This window comes from Pleurodeles waltl, chromosome 4_1, assembly GCF_031143425.1.
Source record: "Pleurodeles waltl isolate 20211129_DDA chromosome 4_1, aPleWal1.hap1.20221129, whole genome shotgun sequence".
Lineage (NCBI taxonomy): Eukaryota > Metazoa > Chordata > Amphibia > Caudata > Salamandridae > Pleurodeles > Pleurodeles waltl.
In genome coordinates, this window is record NC_090442.1 from 538,149,894 (window position 1) to 538,168,841 (window position 18,948).

The following is an 18,948-nucleotide window of genomic DNA, read 5'->3' on the forward strand; positions in this document are numbered from 1 at the left end:
TGTTGTACATACACATAGACAATAAATGAGGTACACACACCCAGAGACAAATCCAGCCAATAGGTTTTTGTATAGAAAAATATCTTTTCTTAGTTTATTTTAAGAACCACAGGTTCAAATTCTACATGTATTATCTCATTCGAAAGGTATTGCAGGTAAGCACTTTAGGAACTTCAAATCATCAAAATTGCATGTATACTTTTCGAGTTATTCACAAATAGCTGTTTTAAAAGTGGACACAGTGCAATGTTCACAGTTCCTAGGGGAGGTAAGTATTTGTTAGGTTAACCAGGTAAGTAAGACACTTACAGGGCTTAGTTCTTGGTCCAAGGTAGCCCACCGTTGGGGGTTCAGAGCAACCCCAAAGTCACCACACCAGCAGCTCAGGGCCGGTCAGGTGCAGAGTTCAAAGTGGTGCCCAAAACACATAGGCTAGAATGGAGAGAAGGGGGTGCCCCGGTTCCGGTCTGCTTGCAGGTAAGTACCCGCGTCTTCGGAGGGCAGACCAGGGGGGTTTTGTAGGGCACCGGGGGGGACACAAGCCCACACAGAAATTTCACCCTCAGCGGCGCGGGGGCGGCCGGGTGCAGTGTAGAAACAAGCGTCGGGTTCGCAATGTTAGTCTATGAGAGATCTCGGGATCTCTTCAGCGCTGCAGGCAGGCAAGGGGGGGGTTCCTCGGGGAAACCTCCACTTGGGCAAGGGAGAGGGACTCCTGGGGGTCACTTCTCCAGTGAAAGTCCGGTCCTTCAGGTCCTGGGGGCTGCGGGTGCAGGGTCTCTCCCAGGCGTCGGGACTTTGGATTCAAAGAGTCGTGGTCAGGGGAAGCCTCGGGATTCCCTCTGCAGGCGGCGCTGGGGGGACTCAGGGGGGACAGGTTTTGGTACTCACAGTCTTAGAGTAGTCCCGGGGTCCCTCCTGAGGTGTGGGATCTCCACCAGCCGAGTCGGGGTCGCCGGGTGCAGTGTTGCAAGTCTCACGCTTCTTGCGGGGAGCTTGCAGGGTTCTTTCAAGGCTGCTGGAAACAAAGTTGCAGCCTTTCTTGGAGCAGGTCCGCTGTCCTCGGGAGTTTCTTGTCTTTTCGAAGCAGGGGCAGTCCTCAGAGGATGTCGAGGTCGCTGGTCCCTTTGGAAGGCGTCGCTGGAGCAGGATCTTTGGAAGGCAGGAGACAGGCCGGTGAGTTTCTGGAGCCAAGGCAGTTGTCGTCTTCTGGTCTTCCTCTGCAGGGGTTTTCAGCTAGGCAGTCCTTCTTCTTGTAGTTGCAGGAATCTAATTTTCTAGGGTTCAGGGTAGCCCTTAAATACTAAATTTAAGGGCATTTTTAGGTCTGGGGGGTTAGTAGCCAATGGCTACTAGCCCTGAGGGTGGGTACACCCTCTTTGTGCCTCCTCCCAAGGGGAGGGGGTCACAATCCTAACCCTATTGGGGGAATCCTCCATCTGCAAGATGGAGGATTTCTAAAAGTTAGAGTCACTTCAGCTCAGGACACCTTAGGGGCTGTCCTGACTGGCCAGTGACTCCTCCTTGTTTTTCTCATTATTTTCTCCGGCCTTGCCGCCAAAAGTGGGGCCTGGCCGGAGGGGGCGGGCAACTCCACTAGCTGGAGTGTCCTGCTGGGTTGGCACAAAGGAGGTGAGCCTTTGAGGCTCACCGCCAGGTGTGACAATTCCTGCCTGGGGGAGGTGTTAGCATCTCCACCCAGTGCAGGCTTTGTTACTGGCCTCAGAGTGACAAAGGCACTCTCCCCATGGGGCCAGCAACATGTCTCGGTTTGTGGCAGGCTGCTAAAACTAGTCAGCCTACACAGATAGTCGGTTAAGTTTCAGGGGGCACCTCTAAGGTGCCCTCTGGGGTGTATTTTATAATAAAATGTACACTGGCATCAGTGTGCATTTATTGTGCTGAGAAGTTTGATACCAAACTTCCCAGTTTTCAGTGTAGCCATTATGGTGCTGTGGAGTTCGTGTTTGACAGACTCCCAGACCATATACTCTTATGGCTACCCTGCACTTACAATGTCTAAGGTTTTGTTTAGACACTGTAGGGGTACCATGCTCATGCACTGGTACCCTCACCTATGGTATAGTGCACCCTGCCTTAGGGCTGTAAGGCCTGCTAGAGGGGTGGCTTACCTATACTGCATAGGCAGTGAGAGGCTGGCATGGCACCCTGAGGGGAGTGCCATGTCGACTTACTCGTTTTGTCCTCACTAGCACACACAAGCTGGCAAGCAGTGTGTCTGTGCTGAGTGAGAGGTCTCCAGGGTGGCATAAGACATGCTGCAGCCCTTAGAGACCTTCCTTGGCATCAGGGCCCTTGGTACTAGAAGTACCAGTTACAAGGGACTTATCTGGATGCCAGGGTCTGCCAATTGTGGATACAAAAGTACAGGTTAGGGAAAGAACACTGGTGCTGGGGCCTGGTTAGCAGGCCTCAGCACACTTTCAATTGTAAACATAGCATCAGCAAAGGCAAAAAAGTCAGGGGGCAACCATGCCAAGGAGGCATTTCCTTACACAACCCCCCCCCAAACGAAAGAGGATGAGACTAACCTTTCCCAAGAGAGTCTTCATTTTCTAAGTGGAAGAACCTGGAAAGGCCATCTGCATTGGCATGGGCAGTCCCAGGTCTGTGTTCCACTATAAAGTCCATTCCCTGTAGGGAGATGGACCACCTCAACAGTTTAGGATTTTCACCTTTCATTTGCATCAGCCATTTGAGAGGTCTGTGGTCAGTTTGAACTAGGAAGTGAGTCCCAAAGAGGTATGGTCTCAGCTTCTTCAGGGACCAAACCACAGCAAAGGCCTCCCTCTCAATGGCACTCCAACGCTGCTCCCTGGGGAGTAACCTCCTGCTAATGAAAGCAACAGGCTGGTCAAGGCCATCATCATTTGTTTGGGACAAAACTGCCCCTATCCCATGTTCAGAGGCATCAGTCTGCACAATGAACTGCTTAGAATAATCTGGAGCTTTTAGAACTGGTGCTGAGCACATTGCCTGTTTCAGGGTGTCAAAGGCCTGTTGGCATTCCACAGTCCAGTTCACTTTCTTGGGCATTTTCTTGGAGGTGAGTTCAGTGAGGGCTGTCACAATGGATCCATATCCCTTCACAAACCTCCTGTAATACCCAGTCAAGCCAAGGAATGCCCTGACTTGAGTCTGGGTTTTTGGAGCTACCCAGTCCAGAATAGTCTGGATCTTGGGTTGGAGTGGCTGAACTTGGCCTCCACCTACAAGGTGGCCCAAGTAAACCACAGTTCCCTGCCCTATCTGGCATTTGGATGCCTTGATAGAGAGGCCTGCAGATTGCAGAGCCTTCAAAACCTTCTTCAGGTGGACTAGGTGATCCTGCCAGGTGGAGCTAAAGACAGCAATATCATCAAGATAAGCTGTGCTAAAGGACTCCAAGCCAGCAAGGACTTGATTCACCAACCTTTGGAAGGTGGCAGGGGCATTCTTTAAACCAAAGGGCATAACAGTAAACTGATAATGCCCATCAGGTGTGGAGAATGCTGTTTTCTCTTTTGCTCCAGGTGCCATTTTTATTTGCCAGTACCCTGCTGTCAAGTCAAAGGTACTTAAGAATTTGGCAGCACCTAATTTGTCTATGAGCTCATCAGCTCTTGGAATTGGATGAGCATCTGTCTTGGTGACAGAATTGAGCCCTCTGTAGTCCACACAAAACCTCATCTCTTTCTTTCCATCTTTGGTGTGAGGTTTGGGGACTAAGACCACTGGGCTAGCCCAGGGGCTGTCAGAGCGCTCAATTACTCCCAATTCCAGCATCTTGTGGACTTCCACCTTGATGCTTTCCTTAACATGGTCAGACTGTCTAAAGATTTTGTTTTTGACAGGCATGCTGTCTCCTGTGTCCACATCATGGGTACACAGGTGTGTCTGACCAGGGGTTAAGGAGAAGAGTTCAGGAAACTGTTGTAGGACTCTCCTACAATCAGCTTGCTGTTGGCCAGAGAGGGTGTCTGAGTAGATCACTCCATCTACTGTGCCATCTTTTGGGTCTGATGACAGAAGATCAGGGAGAGGTTCACTCTCTGCCTCCTGATCCTCATCTGTTACCATCAACAGATTCACATCAGCCCTGTCATGGAAGAGCTTAAGGCGGTTCACATGGATCACCCTCTTGGGGCTCCTGCTTGTGCCCAGGTCCACCAGGTAGGTGACCTGACTCTTCCTTTCTAGCACTGGGTAAGGGCCACTCCATTTGTCCTGGAGTGCCCTGGGAGCCACAGGCTCCAGAACCCAGACTTTCTGCCCTGGTTGGAACTCAACCAGTGCAGCCTTTTGGTCATACCAAAACTTCTGGAGCTGTTGGCTGGCCTCAAGGTTTTTGGTTGCCTTTTCCATGTACTCTGCCATTCTAGAGCGAAGGCCAAGTACATAGTCCACTATGTCCTGTTTAGGCTCATGGAGAGGTCTCTCCCAGCCTTCTTTAACAAGGGCAAGTGGTCCCCTTACAGGATGACCAAACAGAAGTTCAAAGGGTGAGAATCCTACTCCCTTCTGTGGCACCTCTCTGTAAGCGAAAAGCAGACATGGCAAGAGGACATCCCATCTCCTTTTGAGCTTTTCTGGGAGCCCCATGATCATGCCCTTTAATGTCTTGTTGAATCTCTCAACTAAGCCATTAGTTTGTGGATGGTATGGTGTAGTGAATTTATAAGTCACCCCACACTCATTCCACATGTGCTTTAGGTATGCTGACATGAAGTTGGTACCTCTGTCAGACACCACCTCCTTAGGGAAACCCACTCTGGTAAAGATACCAATGAGGGCCTTGGCTACTGCAGGGGCAGTAGTCGACCTAAGGGGAATAGCTTCAGGATACCTGGTAGCATGATCCACTACTACCAGGATATACATATTTCCTGAGGCTGTGGGAGGTTCCAGTGGACCAACTATGTCCACACCCACTCTTTCAAAGGGAACCCCCACCACTGGAAGTGGAATGAGGGGGGCCTTTGGATGCCCACCTGTCTTACCACTGGCTTGACAGGTGGGGCAGGAGAGGCAAAACTCCTTAACCATGTTGGACATATTGGGCCAGTAGAAGTGGTTGACTAACCTCTCCCACGTCTTGGTTTGTCCCAAATGTCCAGCAAGGGGAATGTCATGGGCCAATGTTAGGATGAACTTCCTGAACAGCTGAGGCACTACCACTCTCCTAGTGGCACCAGGTTTGGGGTCTCTGGCCTCAGTGTACAGGAGTCCATCTTCCCAATAGACCCTATGTGTTCCATTTTTCTTGCCTTTGGACTCTTCAGCAGCTTGCTGCCTAAGGCCTTCAAGAGAGGGACAGGTTTCTTGTCCCTTACACAGCTCCTCCCTTGAGGGTCCCCCTGGGCCTAAGAGCTCAACCTGATAAGGTTCAAGCTCCAAAGGCTCAGTTCCCTCAGAGGGCAGAACTTCTTCCTGAGAAGAGAGGTTCCCTTTCTTTTGCTGTGTTGTAGTTGGTTTCCCAACTGACTTTCCTGTTCTCTTGGTAGGCTGGGCCATTCTTCCAGACTCCAACTCTACTTGTTCACCCTGTGCCTTGCACTGTGCTCTTGTTTTCACACACACCAGTTCAGGGATACCCAGCATTGCTGCATGGGTTTTTAGTTCTACCTCAGCGCATGCTGAGGACTCCAGGTCATTTCCAAGCAGACAGTCCACTGGGATATTTGAGGAGACCACCACCTGTTTCAGGCCATTGACCCCTCCCCATTCTAAAGTAACCATTGCCATGGGATGTACTTTTCTCTGATTGTCAGCGTTGGTGACTGTGTAAGTTTTTCCAGTCAGGTATTGGCCAGGGGAAACCAGTTTCTCTGTCACCATGGTGACACTGGCACCTGTATCCCTCAGGCCCTCTATTCTAGTCCCATTAATTAAGAGTTGCTGTCTGTATTTTTGCATGTTAGGCGGCCAGACAGCTAGTGTGGCTAAATCCACCCCACCCTCAGAAACTAGAGTAGCTTCAGTGTGGACCCTGATTTGCTCTGGGCACACTGTTGATCCCACTTGGAGACTAGCCATACCAGTGTTACCTGGATGGGAGTTTGGAGTGGAACCTTTCTTGGGACAGGCCTTGTCTCCAGTTTGGTGTCCATGCTGTTTACAGCTATGACACCAGGCCTTTTTGGGATCAAAGTTTTCACCCTTGTACCCATTGTTTTGTGAAGAGGCTCTGGGCCCACCCTCCTGTGCAGGTTTTTGGGGGCCTGTAGAAGACTCTTTACTATTTTTAGTTTTGGTTGTCTCATCACCCTTCCCCTGGGGAGTCTTTGTGACCCCTTTCTTTTGGTCACCCCCTGTTGAAGTCTTGGACACCCTTGTCTTGACCCAATGGTCCGCCTTCTTTCCCAATTCTTGGGGAGAAATTGGTCCTAGGTCTACCAGATGCTGATGCAGTTTATCATTGAAACAATTACTCAATAGGTGTTCTTTCACAAATAAATTGTACAGCCCATCATAATTACTTACACCACTGCCTTGAATCCAACCATCTAGTGTTTTCACTGAGTAGTCAACAAAGTCAACCCAGGTCTGGCTCGAGGATTTTTGAGCCCCCCTGAACCTAATCCTGTACTCCTCAGTGGAGAATCCAAAGCCCTCAATCCAGGGTACCCTTCATGAGGTCATAAGATTCTGCATCTTTTCCAGAGAGTGTGAGGAGTCTATCCCTACACTTTCCAGTGAACATTTCCCAAAGGAGAGCACCCCAGTGAGATCTGTTCACTTTTCTGGTTACACAAGCCCTCTCAAAAGCTGTGAACCATTTGGTGATGTCATCACCATCTTCATATTTTGTCACAATCCCTTTGGGGATTTTTAACATGTCAGGAGAATCTCTGACCCTATTTATATTGCTGCCACCATTGATGGGTCCTAGGCCCATCTCTTGTCTTTCCCTTTCTATGGCTAGGAGCTGTCTCTCTAAAGCCAATCTTTTGGCCATCCTGGCTAACAGGAGGTCATCTTCACTGAGAGCATCCTCAGTGATTTCAGAAATGTGGGACCCTCCTGTGAGGGACTCACTATTTCTGACTAACACAGTTGGAGACAGGACTTGAGGGGTCCTGTTCTCCCTATTTAGGACTGGAGGAGGGACATTGGCCTCCAAGTCACTAATTTCTTCCTCTGTGATGTCATCATCAGAGGGGTTGGCTTTTTCAAACTCTGCCAACAGCTCCTGGAGCTGAATTTTGGTAGGTCTGGAGCCAATGGTTATTTTTTTGATATTACAGAGAGACCTTAGCTCCCTCATCTTAAGATGGAGGTAAGGTGTGGTGTCGAGTTCCACCACATTCATCTCTGTATCAGACATTATTTTGCTAAAAGTTGGAAGACTTTTTAAAGAATCTAAAACTGTTTCTAGAATCTAATTTCAAACTTTTAACAAACTTTTAAACTCTAAAAGACAATGCTAAACAGGGGCTTAACACACAAGGCCCTAGCAGGACTTTTAAGAATTTAGAAAAATTTCAAATTGCAAAAATGAATTTCTAATGACAATTTTGGAATTTGTCGTGTGATCAGGTATTGGCTGAGTAGTCCAGCAAATGCAAAGTCTTGTACCCCACCGCTGATCCACCAATGTAGGAAGTTGGCTCTGTATGTGCTATTTCAAAGTAAGGAATAGCATGCACAGAGTCCAAGGGTTCCCCTTAGAGGTAAAATAGTGGTAAAAATAGATAATACTAATGCTCTATTTTGTGGTAGTGTGGTCGAGCAGTAGGCTTATCCAAGGAGTAGTGTTAAGCATTTGTTGTACATACACATAGACAATAAATGAGGTACACACACCCAGAGACAAATCCAGCCAATAGGTTTTTGTATAGAAAAATATCTTTTCTTAGTTTATTTTAAGAACCACAGGTTCAAATTCTACATGTAATATCTCATTCGAAAGGTATTGCAGGTAAGCACTTTAGGAACTTCAAATCATCAAAATTGCATGTATACTTTTCGAGTTATTCACAAATAGCTGTTTTAAAAGTGGACACAGTGCAATTTTCACAGTTCCTAGGGGAGGTAAGTATTTGTTAGGTTAACCAGGTAAGTAAGACACTTACAGGGCTTAGTTCTTGGTCCAAGGTAGCCCACCGTTGGGGGTTCAGAGCAACCCCAAAGTCACCACACCAGCAGCTCAGGGCCGGTCAGGTGCAGAGTTCAAAGTGGTGCCCAAAACACATAGGCTAGAATGGAGAGAAGGGGGTGCCCCGGTTCCGGTCTGCTTGCAGGTAAGTACCCGCGTCTTCGGAGGGCAGACCAGGGGGGTTTTGTAGGGCACCGGGGGGGACACAAGCCCACACAGAAATTTCACCCTCAGCGGCGCGGGGGCGGCCGGGTGCAGTGTAGAAACAAGCGTCGGGTTCGCAATGTTAGTCTATGAGAGATCTCGGGATCTCTTCAGCGCTGCAGGCAGGCAAGGGGGGGGTTCCTCGGGGAAACCTCCACTTGGGCAAGGGAGAGGGACTCCTGGGGGTCACTTCTCCAGTGAAAGTCCGGTCCTTCAGGTCCTGGGGGCTGCGGGTGCAGGGTCTCTCCCAGGCGTCGGGACTTTGGATTCAAAGAGTCGCGGTCAGGGGAAGCCTCGGGATTCCCTCTGCAGGCGGCGCTGGGGGGGCTCAGGGGGGACAGGTTTTGGTACTCACAGTCTTAGAGTAGTCCCGGGGTCCCTCCTGAGGTGTGGGATCTCCACCAGCCGAGTCGGGGTCGCCGGGTGCAGTGTTGCAAGTCTCACGCTTCTTGCGGGGAGCTTGCAGGGTTCTTTCAAGGCTGCTGGAAACAAAGTTGCAGCCTTTCTTGGAGCAGGTCCGCTGTCCTCGGGAGTTTCTTGTCTTTTCGAAGCAGGGGCAGTCCTCAGAGGATGTCGAGGTCGCTGGTCCCTTTGGAAGGCGTCGCTGGAGCAGGATCTTTGGAAGGCAGGAGACAGGCCGGTGAGTTTCTGGAGCCAAGGCAGTTATCGTCTTCTGGTCTTCCTCTGCAGGGGTTTTCAGCTAGGCAGTCCTTCTTCTTGTAGTTGCAGGAATCTAATTTTCTAGGGTTCAAGGTAGCCCTTAAATACTAAATTTAAGGGCGTGTTTAGGTCTGGGGGGTTAGTAGCCAATGGCTACTAGCCCTGAGGGTGGGTACACCCTCTTTGTGCCTCCTCCCAAGGGGAGGGGGTCACAATCCTAACCCTATTGGGGGAATCCTCCATCTGCAAGATGGAGGATTTCTAAAAGTTAGAGTCACTTCAGCTCAGGACACCTTAGGGGCTGTCCTGACTGGCCAGTGACTCCTCCTTGTTTTTCTCATTATTTTCTCCGGCCTTGCCGCCAAAAGTGGGGCCTGGCCGGAGGGGGCGGGCAACTCCACTAGCTGGAGTGTCCTGCTGGGTTGGCACAAAGGAGGTGAGCCTTTGAGGCTCACCGCCAGGTGTGACAATTCCTGCCTGGGGGAGGTGTTAGCATCTCCACCCAGTGCAGGCTTTGTTACTGGCCTCAGAGTGACAAAGGCACTCTCCCCATGGGGCCAGCAACATGTCTCGGTTTGTGGCAGGCTGCTAAAACTAGTCAGCCTACACAGATAGTCGGTTAAGTTTCAGGGGGCACCTCTAAGGTGCCCTCTGGGGTGTATTTTATAATAAAATGTACACTGGCATCAGTGTGCATTTATTGTGCTGAGAAGTTTGATACCAAACTTCCCAGTTTTCAGTGTAGCCATTATGGTGCTGTGGAGTTCGTGTTTGACAGACTCCCAGACCATATACTCTTATGGCTACCCTGCACTTACAATGTCTAAGGTTTTGTTTAGACACTGTAGGGGTACCATGCTCATGCACTGGTACCCTCACCTATGGTATAGTGCACCCTGCCTTAGGGCTGTAAGGCATGCTAGAGGGGTGGCTTACCTATACTGCATAGGCAGTGAGAGGCTGGCATGGCACCCTGAGGGGAGTGCCATGTCGACTTACTCGTTTTGTCCTCACTAGCACACACAAGCTGGCAAGCAGTGTGTCTGTGCTGAGTGAGAGGTCTCCAGGGTGGCATAAGACATGCTGCAGCCCTTAGAGACCTTCCTTGGCATCAGGGCCCTTGGTACTAGAAGTACCAGTTACAAGGGACTTATCTGGATGCCAGGGTCTGCCAATTGTGGATACAAAAGTACAGGTTAGGGAAAGAACACTGGTGCTGGGGCCTGGTTAGCAGGCCTCAGCACACTTTCAATTGTAAACATAGCATCAGCAAAGGCAAAAAGTCAGGGGGCAACCATGCCAAGGAGGCATTTCCTTACAGACACCTTTTTGATTGTTTCTATTTATTTGCCAAGAAGGATCCTCACAAATGTGGGATTTTAATTATGCTTTGGCCGTGTTTGGGAAAGGAACTTTTTAGGCAAGTCTGCCAGTGAGTTGCCTCTAACTTTCATTGGTAATTGCTGTCATTTAAGAAGTGAGAAAGTAAGGCATGCTACGTTTCTTCTGTATAATTTATATTATGTTTATCTACGCATTGTATCTTGCATGCTTCTTTTACAAAATAATGGCAACATACATATTTGTTAAAAGTAGTTATATAAACATGAACAAATCTAATTGTCTTGTGAGGGGTAGTAAGCACTGTATAAAAGCAATTTCTTTTCAAATCAATATACAATTATTTACGCATTTTAGGAAACAAAAAACACATACCCCATAAAACACAGAAAGACAAACATTTAACAGGAATTGAGATCCCAGGCCAATGCTGCACTGTACTAAATATTTCCAAGGTAGTATTGGCATAATATCATATGCCAATACAATACAAGCCATTAATAGAAGAAAGATTAATAGCAAAAGGCTTAAATGCCCTCTAGACAGGAGCCAAAAAGCAGAGTTTTAAGATTCTTTCTGAAGACAAATTTAGAAGGGCTGCACAGTATACTTAGAGTAAGTGTATTCCACAGATTGGAATTGAGAAAGACAAAATATCTGCCTCCTCTTCTAGCCCTACGAATGCAAGGCAGTTGAGACAGTTTGAGGTTATTAGATCTCAGGCATCCAACATGACATAAGATCTCATTCTCATAAGACAGGGGGACCTTTTTGCATAAAGGTCCTAAAGCAAAAATAAGTTATATTGGATACTCTTGATGACTGTGAGCCAGTAAGATGGCATTGGTGGCATGACACCAAAACTAGTGGAGGAATCTTCAAGATTAAACAAGCAGCAGAGTTCTGAATTGTGTGTAATAATTGAATTAGGTACGCAGGCAAACCCAAATTCAATCAATTGGCAGAATCCAGCTTCGACATAACTAAGGCATGGACAATCGTCTTGTGAAAGTATTCCGGGATAAGGTGGAGAATTCTTTTTACTGACCTAAGTGTGGCAAGGAAGTTGTAGAGATAGCCTTGATTTTGGGCTCAAATGAAATATTAGAATGAAATTTCCCACCTAGGTTTCCCACCAGAGGTGCTAGAAGAGGGGGGAGGGAGGTGGTAATTTTGTTGGCCACCAATTACTGGGATCTGAAGATGCTTTAGTGCCAAAAAAGAGATTTTCAGTTTTTTTCTAAATTGAGCTTTAGACAGCTTACATTAAGCCATTAAAACTTTGAATTCCAGCAAAGCTTAAAGGAACTCAGAGGTACTGGAACATCTTGAAAAGCCAAAAAGAGCAGGGTGTCATCCGCATAGAAGACAATCCGCGCACCGTATGCCTTAACTAATTTTGCCAGCAGCTCCAGGTAGATATTAAGGAGGTTGGGACTGAGCGCTGAACCCTCAGGCACGCCACACACAAGTGGCTTGGAGGAAGAAGAAAAAGGGGGAAGGAAAACTGCTTGAGAACAGTCTTCATTGAAAGAATTTATCCAAAGCAGATCCTGTTCTCTGATGTCAATCCCCTTGAGTTTATCAAGTAAAATGGAATGGGAAACCGTATGAAATGCTGAGGACAAATCGAGTAACATCACCATAACAGGTGAGTTCTGGTCCAGATTGTCCTTTACAAACTCCAACACCTCAAGCTGAGCAGTCTCAGTACTGTATTCCATACGAAAACGTGATTTGGGAGTCATGCAGAAAATGGTTGGATTCTAAAAAATGACATAGCTACCTGTTAACAATCTTCTCCAAAGGCTTAGCTGCTGTAGGCAAGAGTGAAATTGGTCTTTAGTAGCTTAATACCTTAGGGTCTATGACAATTGTTTTTTTCTTCTTCAAATGAAGGAAGGAGCAAGGCTTGCTTCCAGCTCTTGGAGATAAGTCCATGGAGTCATTCATCAATTTGTTTGACAGGATTTACAACTGGGGTGGCATATTTCAGAAATGGTAGGTGGACAAGTATCCAAAGGGGATCCCGATCTGCATTTATCAAGTTCTGCCACAGATTTCTCCAAGGATATGTTGTCGTACTTAGTAGATGAGGACTAAGGTGATACAAAAACACTAAACTCTGACCTAAGAAAAACTGGAGAGGAAATTGCTCATGGAAGGCTCAACTTTTCTGGAAAAATAAATCAGAGAGGTTTTCACATTGCTCAGTAGAAGGGGAACATTTTTTCTTTGTTGCTGTAGGGGAGAGAAATGAGTTTAAGATTTTATACGGCTCACAAGCTTTATTACAAGCCTCAGAAATGGAGGAAACAATCAAGGTTTTTTGAGTTTTCTGGATGGCAGCGTGATAGCTTTTCAAGACTGCCTGATAAGCTGCTTTAGTCTCTTTATCATAAGAGGACCTCCATCTCTGCTCTACTCTTTTGCATAGTGATATCTCCACCTTTAACACATCTGAGAACAATAGGGAGAAGGCTTAGCTCTTTTAGAAGTGAAGAATTTTAGAGGGACACTAATATCCAGGGCACTGGCCAGCCAAATATTAAAGCTGGTCACGTCATGTTCTAAAATGCCCCTGCAATTAAAGGGAATTGGCGGTAATGTTTCCATAAGTTGAAAATCAAAACTTTTGTGCCAAGGTCTGAATGTTTTACATGTCAGCCCTTACGAACTGCAAACAGCTTTGGAGAGAACACTAAAATGGAACAAAAAATGGTCCAACCAGGTAAGTTTCAGTGCAGGTTTAGCCTGGACTATTGAGGGGTTTGATAGAATGATATTGAGTGTATGACCCAGTTTATGAGTGGGCTTCTTTACTAGCTGTTCTAGATTGAAATCTTCCAGGGAGAAGCAAGTCTGTTATTCAGGCCATACACATGTAGATTAAAATCACCTAATTGTATAAAATTGTCATGAAGAGGAGACAGTTGACCTAACACATCTGTCAGTCACTGTAGAGAGTTAGCTGAAGCATCAGGGAGGATGGTAAATAAGCACTTCAGATAGGGCAATGGAGAGGGCTAAAAGAACAGTAAAGGCTAACCCTTCAATATTGTTAGTTTTCAATAGAACATCGTGGAGATTCTGTGAAAAAGCATTGTAACTTCACACACCCCTACTTCTAACGTGATGTTATTGCAGTGCTTGGTAATTAATGTTTGTTTAATTGCTGGTGCACTTTGAGAGCTTCCACGCGTCACTTCTTCGTATTCCCTGGATGTTGTAGCCCCAGCCTTTGCCTTACATGACACTTTATTGTTTACCCTCCGAGTCAGTGTTTGGTGTAACAGCAAGTGCACATGCTAGTGTCTCAAAGACCAATTTTAACAAGAGACTTCTCTTGAGGTGACCAGTATGCAACATCCCTTGAAAATTGCAGATAAATATTCTAAGTGTATTCATTTTATTTGCCCAGTTTATTTCTCTGTTTTCAATACCATTGGTGTGTTAGGCACAGAAGCTGAGGAAACTCTTCAAGACCTCAAACATTTTATTTTCTGTATTTTAAGACCACATTATGTACACACTCTAAATCTCTACATAATATTCACATATCAGTCTTGGTAAGGAGTTCCTTGGTTATGTCTTGGTATAACATGTCCTTTTGATCAGGGGTATCTAAACCTTTCAGTATGAGGGCCACATCATATATTTTACAAATATATTTGGGCCGAAAAGAACAGTGGGTATCCAATACCAACTCTTCTCATGACCACTACTACTCTTACCTCTGCATTTACTAACCCTCATTCATAATACATCCATCACCCCTTACGACTATCCCTATCCACTGCCCCTACTCTTTCACTTAGCCATCTTCTCAACTCTACCTGTGCTCTCCTTCAGTTGACCCATGGCACTCTCCCCTTACCACTGCATCTTTCCCATCACCCACACTTACCTGTCCATTCTATCTACTGCCAACCACCTTTAGTATTCTCTGCTTTAGTCTTCCTCCACCCTTACACCAACAGCTCTCCCATCACATTTATCACCCCTCCCGCATCTACCAATGTCCCTTCCTATCCATGACTCTCCCTTTTCCCTGTACATTACTGTTCCTTGCAGGCTTTTTGACCACACTCCACTTACCTTTCAGCGCTATGATCACAAAATACATTCTCATTGTTGTGGGTGCAGGGCATAGGAGCCGCATATGAGCCAGCAGATACCATGTCCTTCAGAGCCTGCAGCTCTCTGGCCTTTAGGGTCAACATCAACATCATGCAGCAGCCCTCATGCACCAACAACATAGGTTATCAACGAGATCCCATAGAAAAAAATATTGCAGGACCTCTGGGATCATAGCCACACATGGCAAACCTGCTTAACCATAAATGTGAAACACACTCCAGGCTTTTTGATTTTCAACAACAAAGCAGTTCCGCTTTCAGCCGTTGCCTAAGTGGTGTCAATTTCAGTGACTGTGGGGTTCTGCCTTAGTGACAACGTGTACCCCGGCAGGTGTAACCCGATGCAATGCAGAACAGTTTGCCCCCTACAGCCCAGTTGTATGTAGACTTCTCAAGCAGTACCTAGCCATTTTCCAGCCAGCTTTGTAATTCCAAACTATTAACCTGCTGATTTGCCTTACAAAGGAAGTAAAAACTCATACAGCAACAGTGCTTATTTCCAACCTGAAGACTGTGTCCCCCCCCACATTGCAGCTCCTATGCAGCAGCCACACCAGCCCCACTGTATAAAGTATATCAGATAGCTCCATGACACCAGTAAACCATTGCTCCAGTTCTGGCTCTCCATTCAAAAACCTAATGCATTGTGGGAGTTGAAGTCTTAACTCACTCTAATTTACCCAATGTAACTAAGCTGAAAACAATAAATTGTAAATGAGAAGAGCAAGACTCGAGCATTGCATCTCGGAGTCAGTTTACCTAGACAGTGATAAACTCACTGTGAACAGGTGAAGGCCCCATCCCCAAAATGCCAGCACGAATCCCATCACAATTCTCTTGTTCTTGACACCAAACTTGTCCAAGGTGAGCTTGCTAGAGAGAGATGTTTTGCTCTGCCACTGACAGCCAATGCAGTAAAGAGTTCAAACTTGAGACCTGCACTGTGCTCCCCTCTAAACAGACTACACCTGCCTCTCCCTGCAGGTCACCTTAAGCAAGAGTAGGCATCCTCAAGGCCTCTACGCCCGCCTCCCCATTCTTCCTATTGGGTATATGAAGACAGATCTTGATTTACACTGGAATCAATTGTGTGAAAACTAGGAAGAGAAAGGAGTGGCAGGGTCGGTTGAGCAGGCAGCTGTCATGTTTGTCACAGAGCTTAGCAGCATACACATCCATGAATTGCACGCACTCATGCGTATAGACTGCATCTGTTAACTGCCCAACCATGTGGTTGGGAAAAAAATATTTCAAGTTGCTGCAGGACAGATACAATTTTGTAGCAGGCTGGATGTGGCCCATGGGCTGTCTGTGGTTTGGAGAACACTGCTCTAGATCTTTCAAAATCTGGGACCCACCCTACACAGCAAACTGCAGCTATGTGCAGTTTTTTCTACTATGTACAGCTCAAACCTATATCATAGGTGCTGGACCAGAAGTGCTGGGGTGCTGCAGAACCCACAGAAATAACTATGCTGGAGTACAGAAGGTGAATGAGTGATAAAGATGCCTTTATATTTTGTCTTTATCTTGCCACATTTGCCATGGGTTCAAAGGCAAAGGTCAAATGTCTTCGGGCAATTTGCTGCTTATGTGTTTAACACAGAGATTGGTGTATAGTTTTCATTCTCTGAGTACAAAGTGAGAGAATTTTGGAAAAAGATTGATATGACAATTTTGGAAAGGCTGTAGGATGTTAATGTTTTCTAAAACATCAAATTTAAATACATTCAAATGCACTATATAAATATTTCAACATTAAACGGCAGTTAACGAAGCACAAATTAAGCATTTTTTTAAATTCTGTAGTGTGATAAGAACAAAACATTTTTCCATTGGATCAAAACACATCAAGAAACTTTACTTATTGGTGTGCAAATGATAATTATTTGCTGAAACTTGATTTCCATACATTGTCGTTTGCGCACTTTCACAAAAAGTTATTTGTAAATGACACTGCACGGCCACACCATGCTTTAGCAATATATTTGTGCAAGTATGCTTCAAAATTCACACAAGCCGGCTATAAACCACACCTTCACCACTCTCCTACTTGTGTGATGTGAGTGATGTAACATTTATGAGAGCACCCCCACTCTGAAAATTGTTCTAGCGCCACTGATCTATACTTACACTTTGTCAGTTATTGCCTATACACATTTCTAAGTGTAGAGGTACACACTAAATATTAAAGTGATAATGTACAGAAATAATAAAGTTAATGCTTGTCACTACGTCCAGATTTGCAGATGCATGTGGAGAAAAGCTTGAGGTAATACTGTTACAACAATGTAACCACATCTTTTCACATTCTGTCACCTCAGGTCTTGCGACCAAAAAACATTTAATGTATTTCTGTGAGCTAATGGGGTATAACCATATCACTGTAATTTAGTGTGCTGGTAGGTACTATGAGACCTGAGATTTTTGAGTCTACAGCAGGAGTTTATAAAACAAGATGATGCTGCTACACATCTTAAAACCATTCAGAAATGTTGACACCAGTATGTATTTACAAGCTTTATTTTAATGTACCCTTCCATTTCTGTATCTGATTCAATGAGAGAACTAAGCTACAACATTTCCCCATCCTGTTTTTAATCCTATTCATTGTTTCAAAATTGGTGAAGATGTTAAAGTCTAACCCATACTGGTTTGTTTGATTTTACTTATGTTTTCTGTTTGCTGGTAACATCAAACAGACATAAAATTATCATGCCTATAAAATGAATTGTAGGTGTTTTTATAACATAGATACATTTCATTTTAATTATAATTTCTTCAACCAGGTGATGTGGTAGTGTACATGCAGCCCATTGTTTCTCTGCCTTTCCAGTGAATTCGAGGTGGATATCCAAAGCCTTCATGTGTTACACAGTCTTTGTCATTGATCACTTATGTTGAGATTTAACAAAATGAAATCACTCCCTCTAACGAAAGTTGTAGGCATAGGTCAGTTTCCCTATAATTATGTTCACTGCATTATTAAATTGTCAGGTTAAGGAACGTTTAAACCAAACAAAAATTACTCACCATCGGCAATTCTAATTTCAGGATGGGTTCTGTCCTCTGAGCAGCAGCAGCAATGGAACTACAAATCAACTCAGTGCATCGAAGATGGGATGGAGTGATTCCAGAGTCAAGTCTCTTCTTCCTGTACCCAAGAATAAAGTGTCTCACTCTTCTAAGAGCACCAAAAGAAGCAGCAGTAATACAAGGCAAATAGAGCTAAATAACAACTCAAATGATGAGATTTGGCACTTGCACAAAAGCACACAGATAGATAAACCTAACAAATAGACCTGCCTAAAAAACTTTCTATTCGAGGTTTAGTTTATCTGTATCTTATTTAATAAATGCAAAGTATTATTTATGTACATATTAAAGGAGTAGTTTCCCTGATATATAATGTGTATATGGGACCACAGAAACATTTATATGTAAATAAATTGTTTTATATATGTTTATGTAAAGTTAAAATTGTATTTCCTTTCATTTGAAATGGTGTTGATTTGAACTTCAGTATTGGATACCGGCGACCACAATATTTTTAAAATTGTTTGTAATATGAACATAATTCCTATAGTTTGAAGTTGTTACTGGTTAATATTCAGGGTTACTACAAAATGTATAGAGGAATATTCAGTGAACCTCTTAAGTTTAATTGTACTTTGTGCATAGTTATGTACATTATAGGCTCACTGCATCTGTGCATATATTTGTAAGATAAAGATCTTACCTTTAATTTTCTGATAATAAGTGGAATGTGGCAATAACAATTCTTTTGGATACACTGAACAGTTATTATTCACAACAAGCCATATGTGGAATATCCATAATGGTTCCCTAGTGTATTATGGGTTTGTGTATTTCATAAAAAGTACAATATTTATCTTGGAGTTTTTCTTAAATAGAAAGTACTTAACAATGATGTCCTTTACATTTTCACATCTGTACCCAATTGAAATTCTAATGCATTAAATGGCAAGTAATGTTTTAGCATCACCCTTTTGTATTGTAAAGGTGACAGTTTAAGACATCCTTTGTATCTTTAAGGCTTGAGTTAATGGAGTTTGTTTACTTTATTGTTGGGGGATGGGTGTGATGAGACTTTTGAGTTCCTGGTTGTCTGCCACAATAGTAGCTGTTAACAGAAAACATGAAAAACAAATGAAAATGTGATTTCGAACATATGTGAAACCTCACAGAGAAAGTTCTTCCGTTTTGTAGTGCTTGATGTTGTTTGCTGCAGTCCCGAAGGAATGGCAAATTAAAAATGGTTTTCTTCTTACTGTATTTTATGCACCATTATGCTTATATTTCCTATATTTCATCATAATATGCATTGCTGGCACAAGTGGAGCCTAAATAGCTTTTACCTGCCCTTGAATTGTCTGTAGTTGATTGTATGTATGGATACCAGGGGTCTTGATAGTGTGGTCTAGCTGTTAAAAGTTGTGTAGTGCTGTGTAACACACAACTGGAAAGTTGTATAGAGAGGAGTAT

General features: G+C 44.8%; 1 protein-coding gene across 2 annotated transcripts in view; it reads left to right on the forward strand.

Annotated features, from left to right (window-relative positions):
• CTTNBP2 (cortactin binding protein 2) overlaps positions 1–18,738 on the forward strand; it is a 670,870-nt gene extending 652,132 nt beyond the window's left edge. For both annotated transcript variants that reach the window (XM_069228905.1, XM_069228907.1), the window contains one exon: positions 17,497–18,738. In XM_069228905.1, the coding sequence (XP_069085006.1) occupies positions 17,497–17,742 (246 nt within the window). In that variant the 3' untranslated portion in view covers positions 17,743–18,738. The remainder of the gene's footprint in view (positions 1–17,496) is intronic.
• Positions 18,739–18,948: the final 210 nt, after the last annotated feature.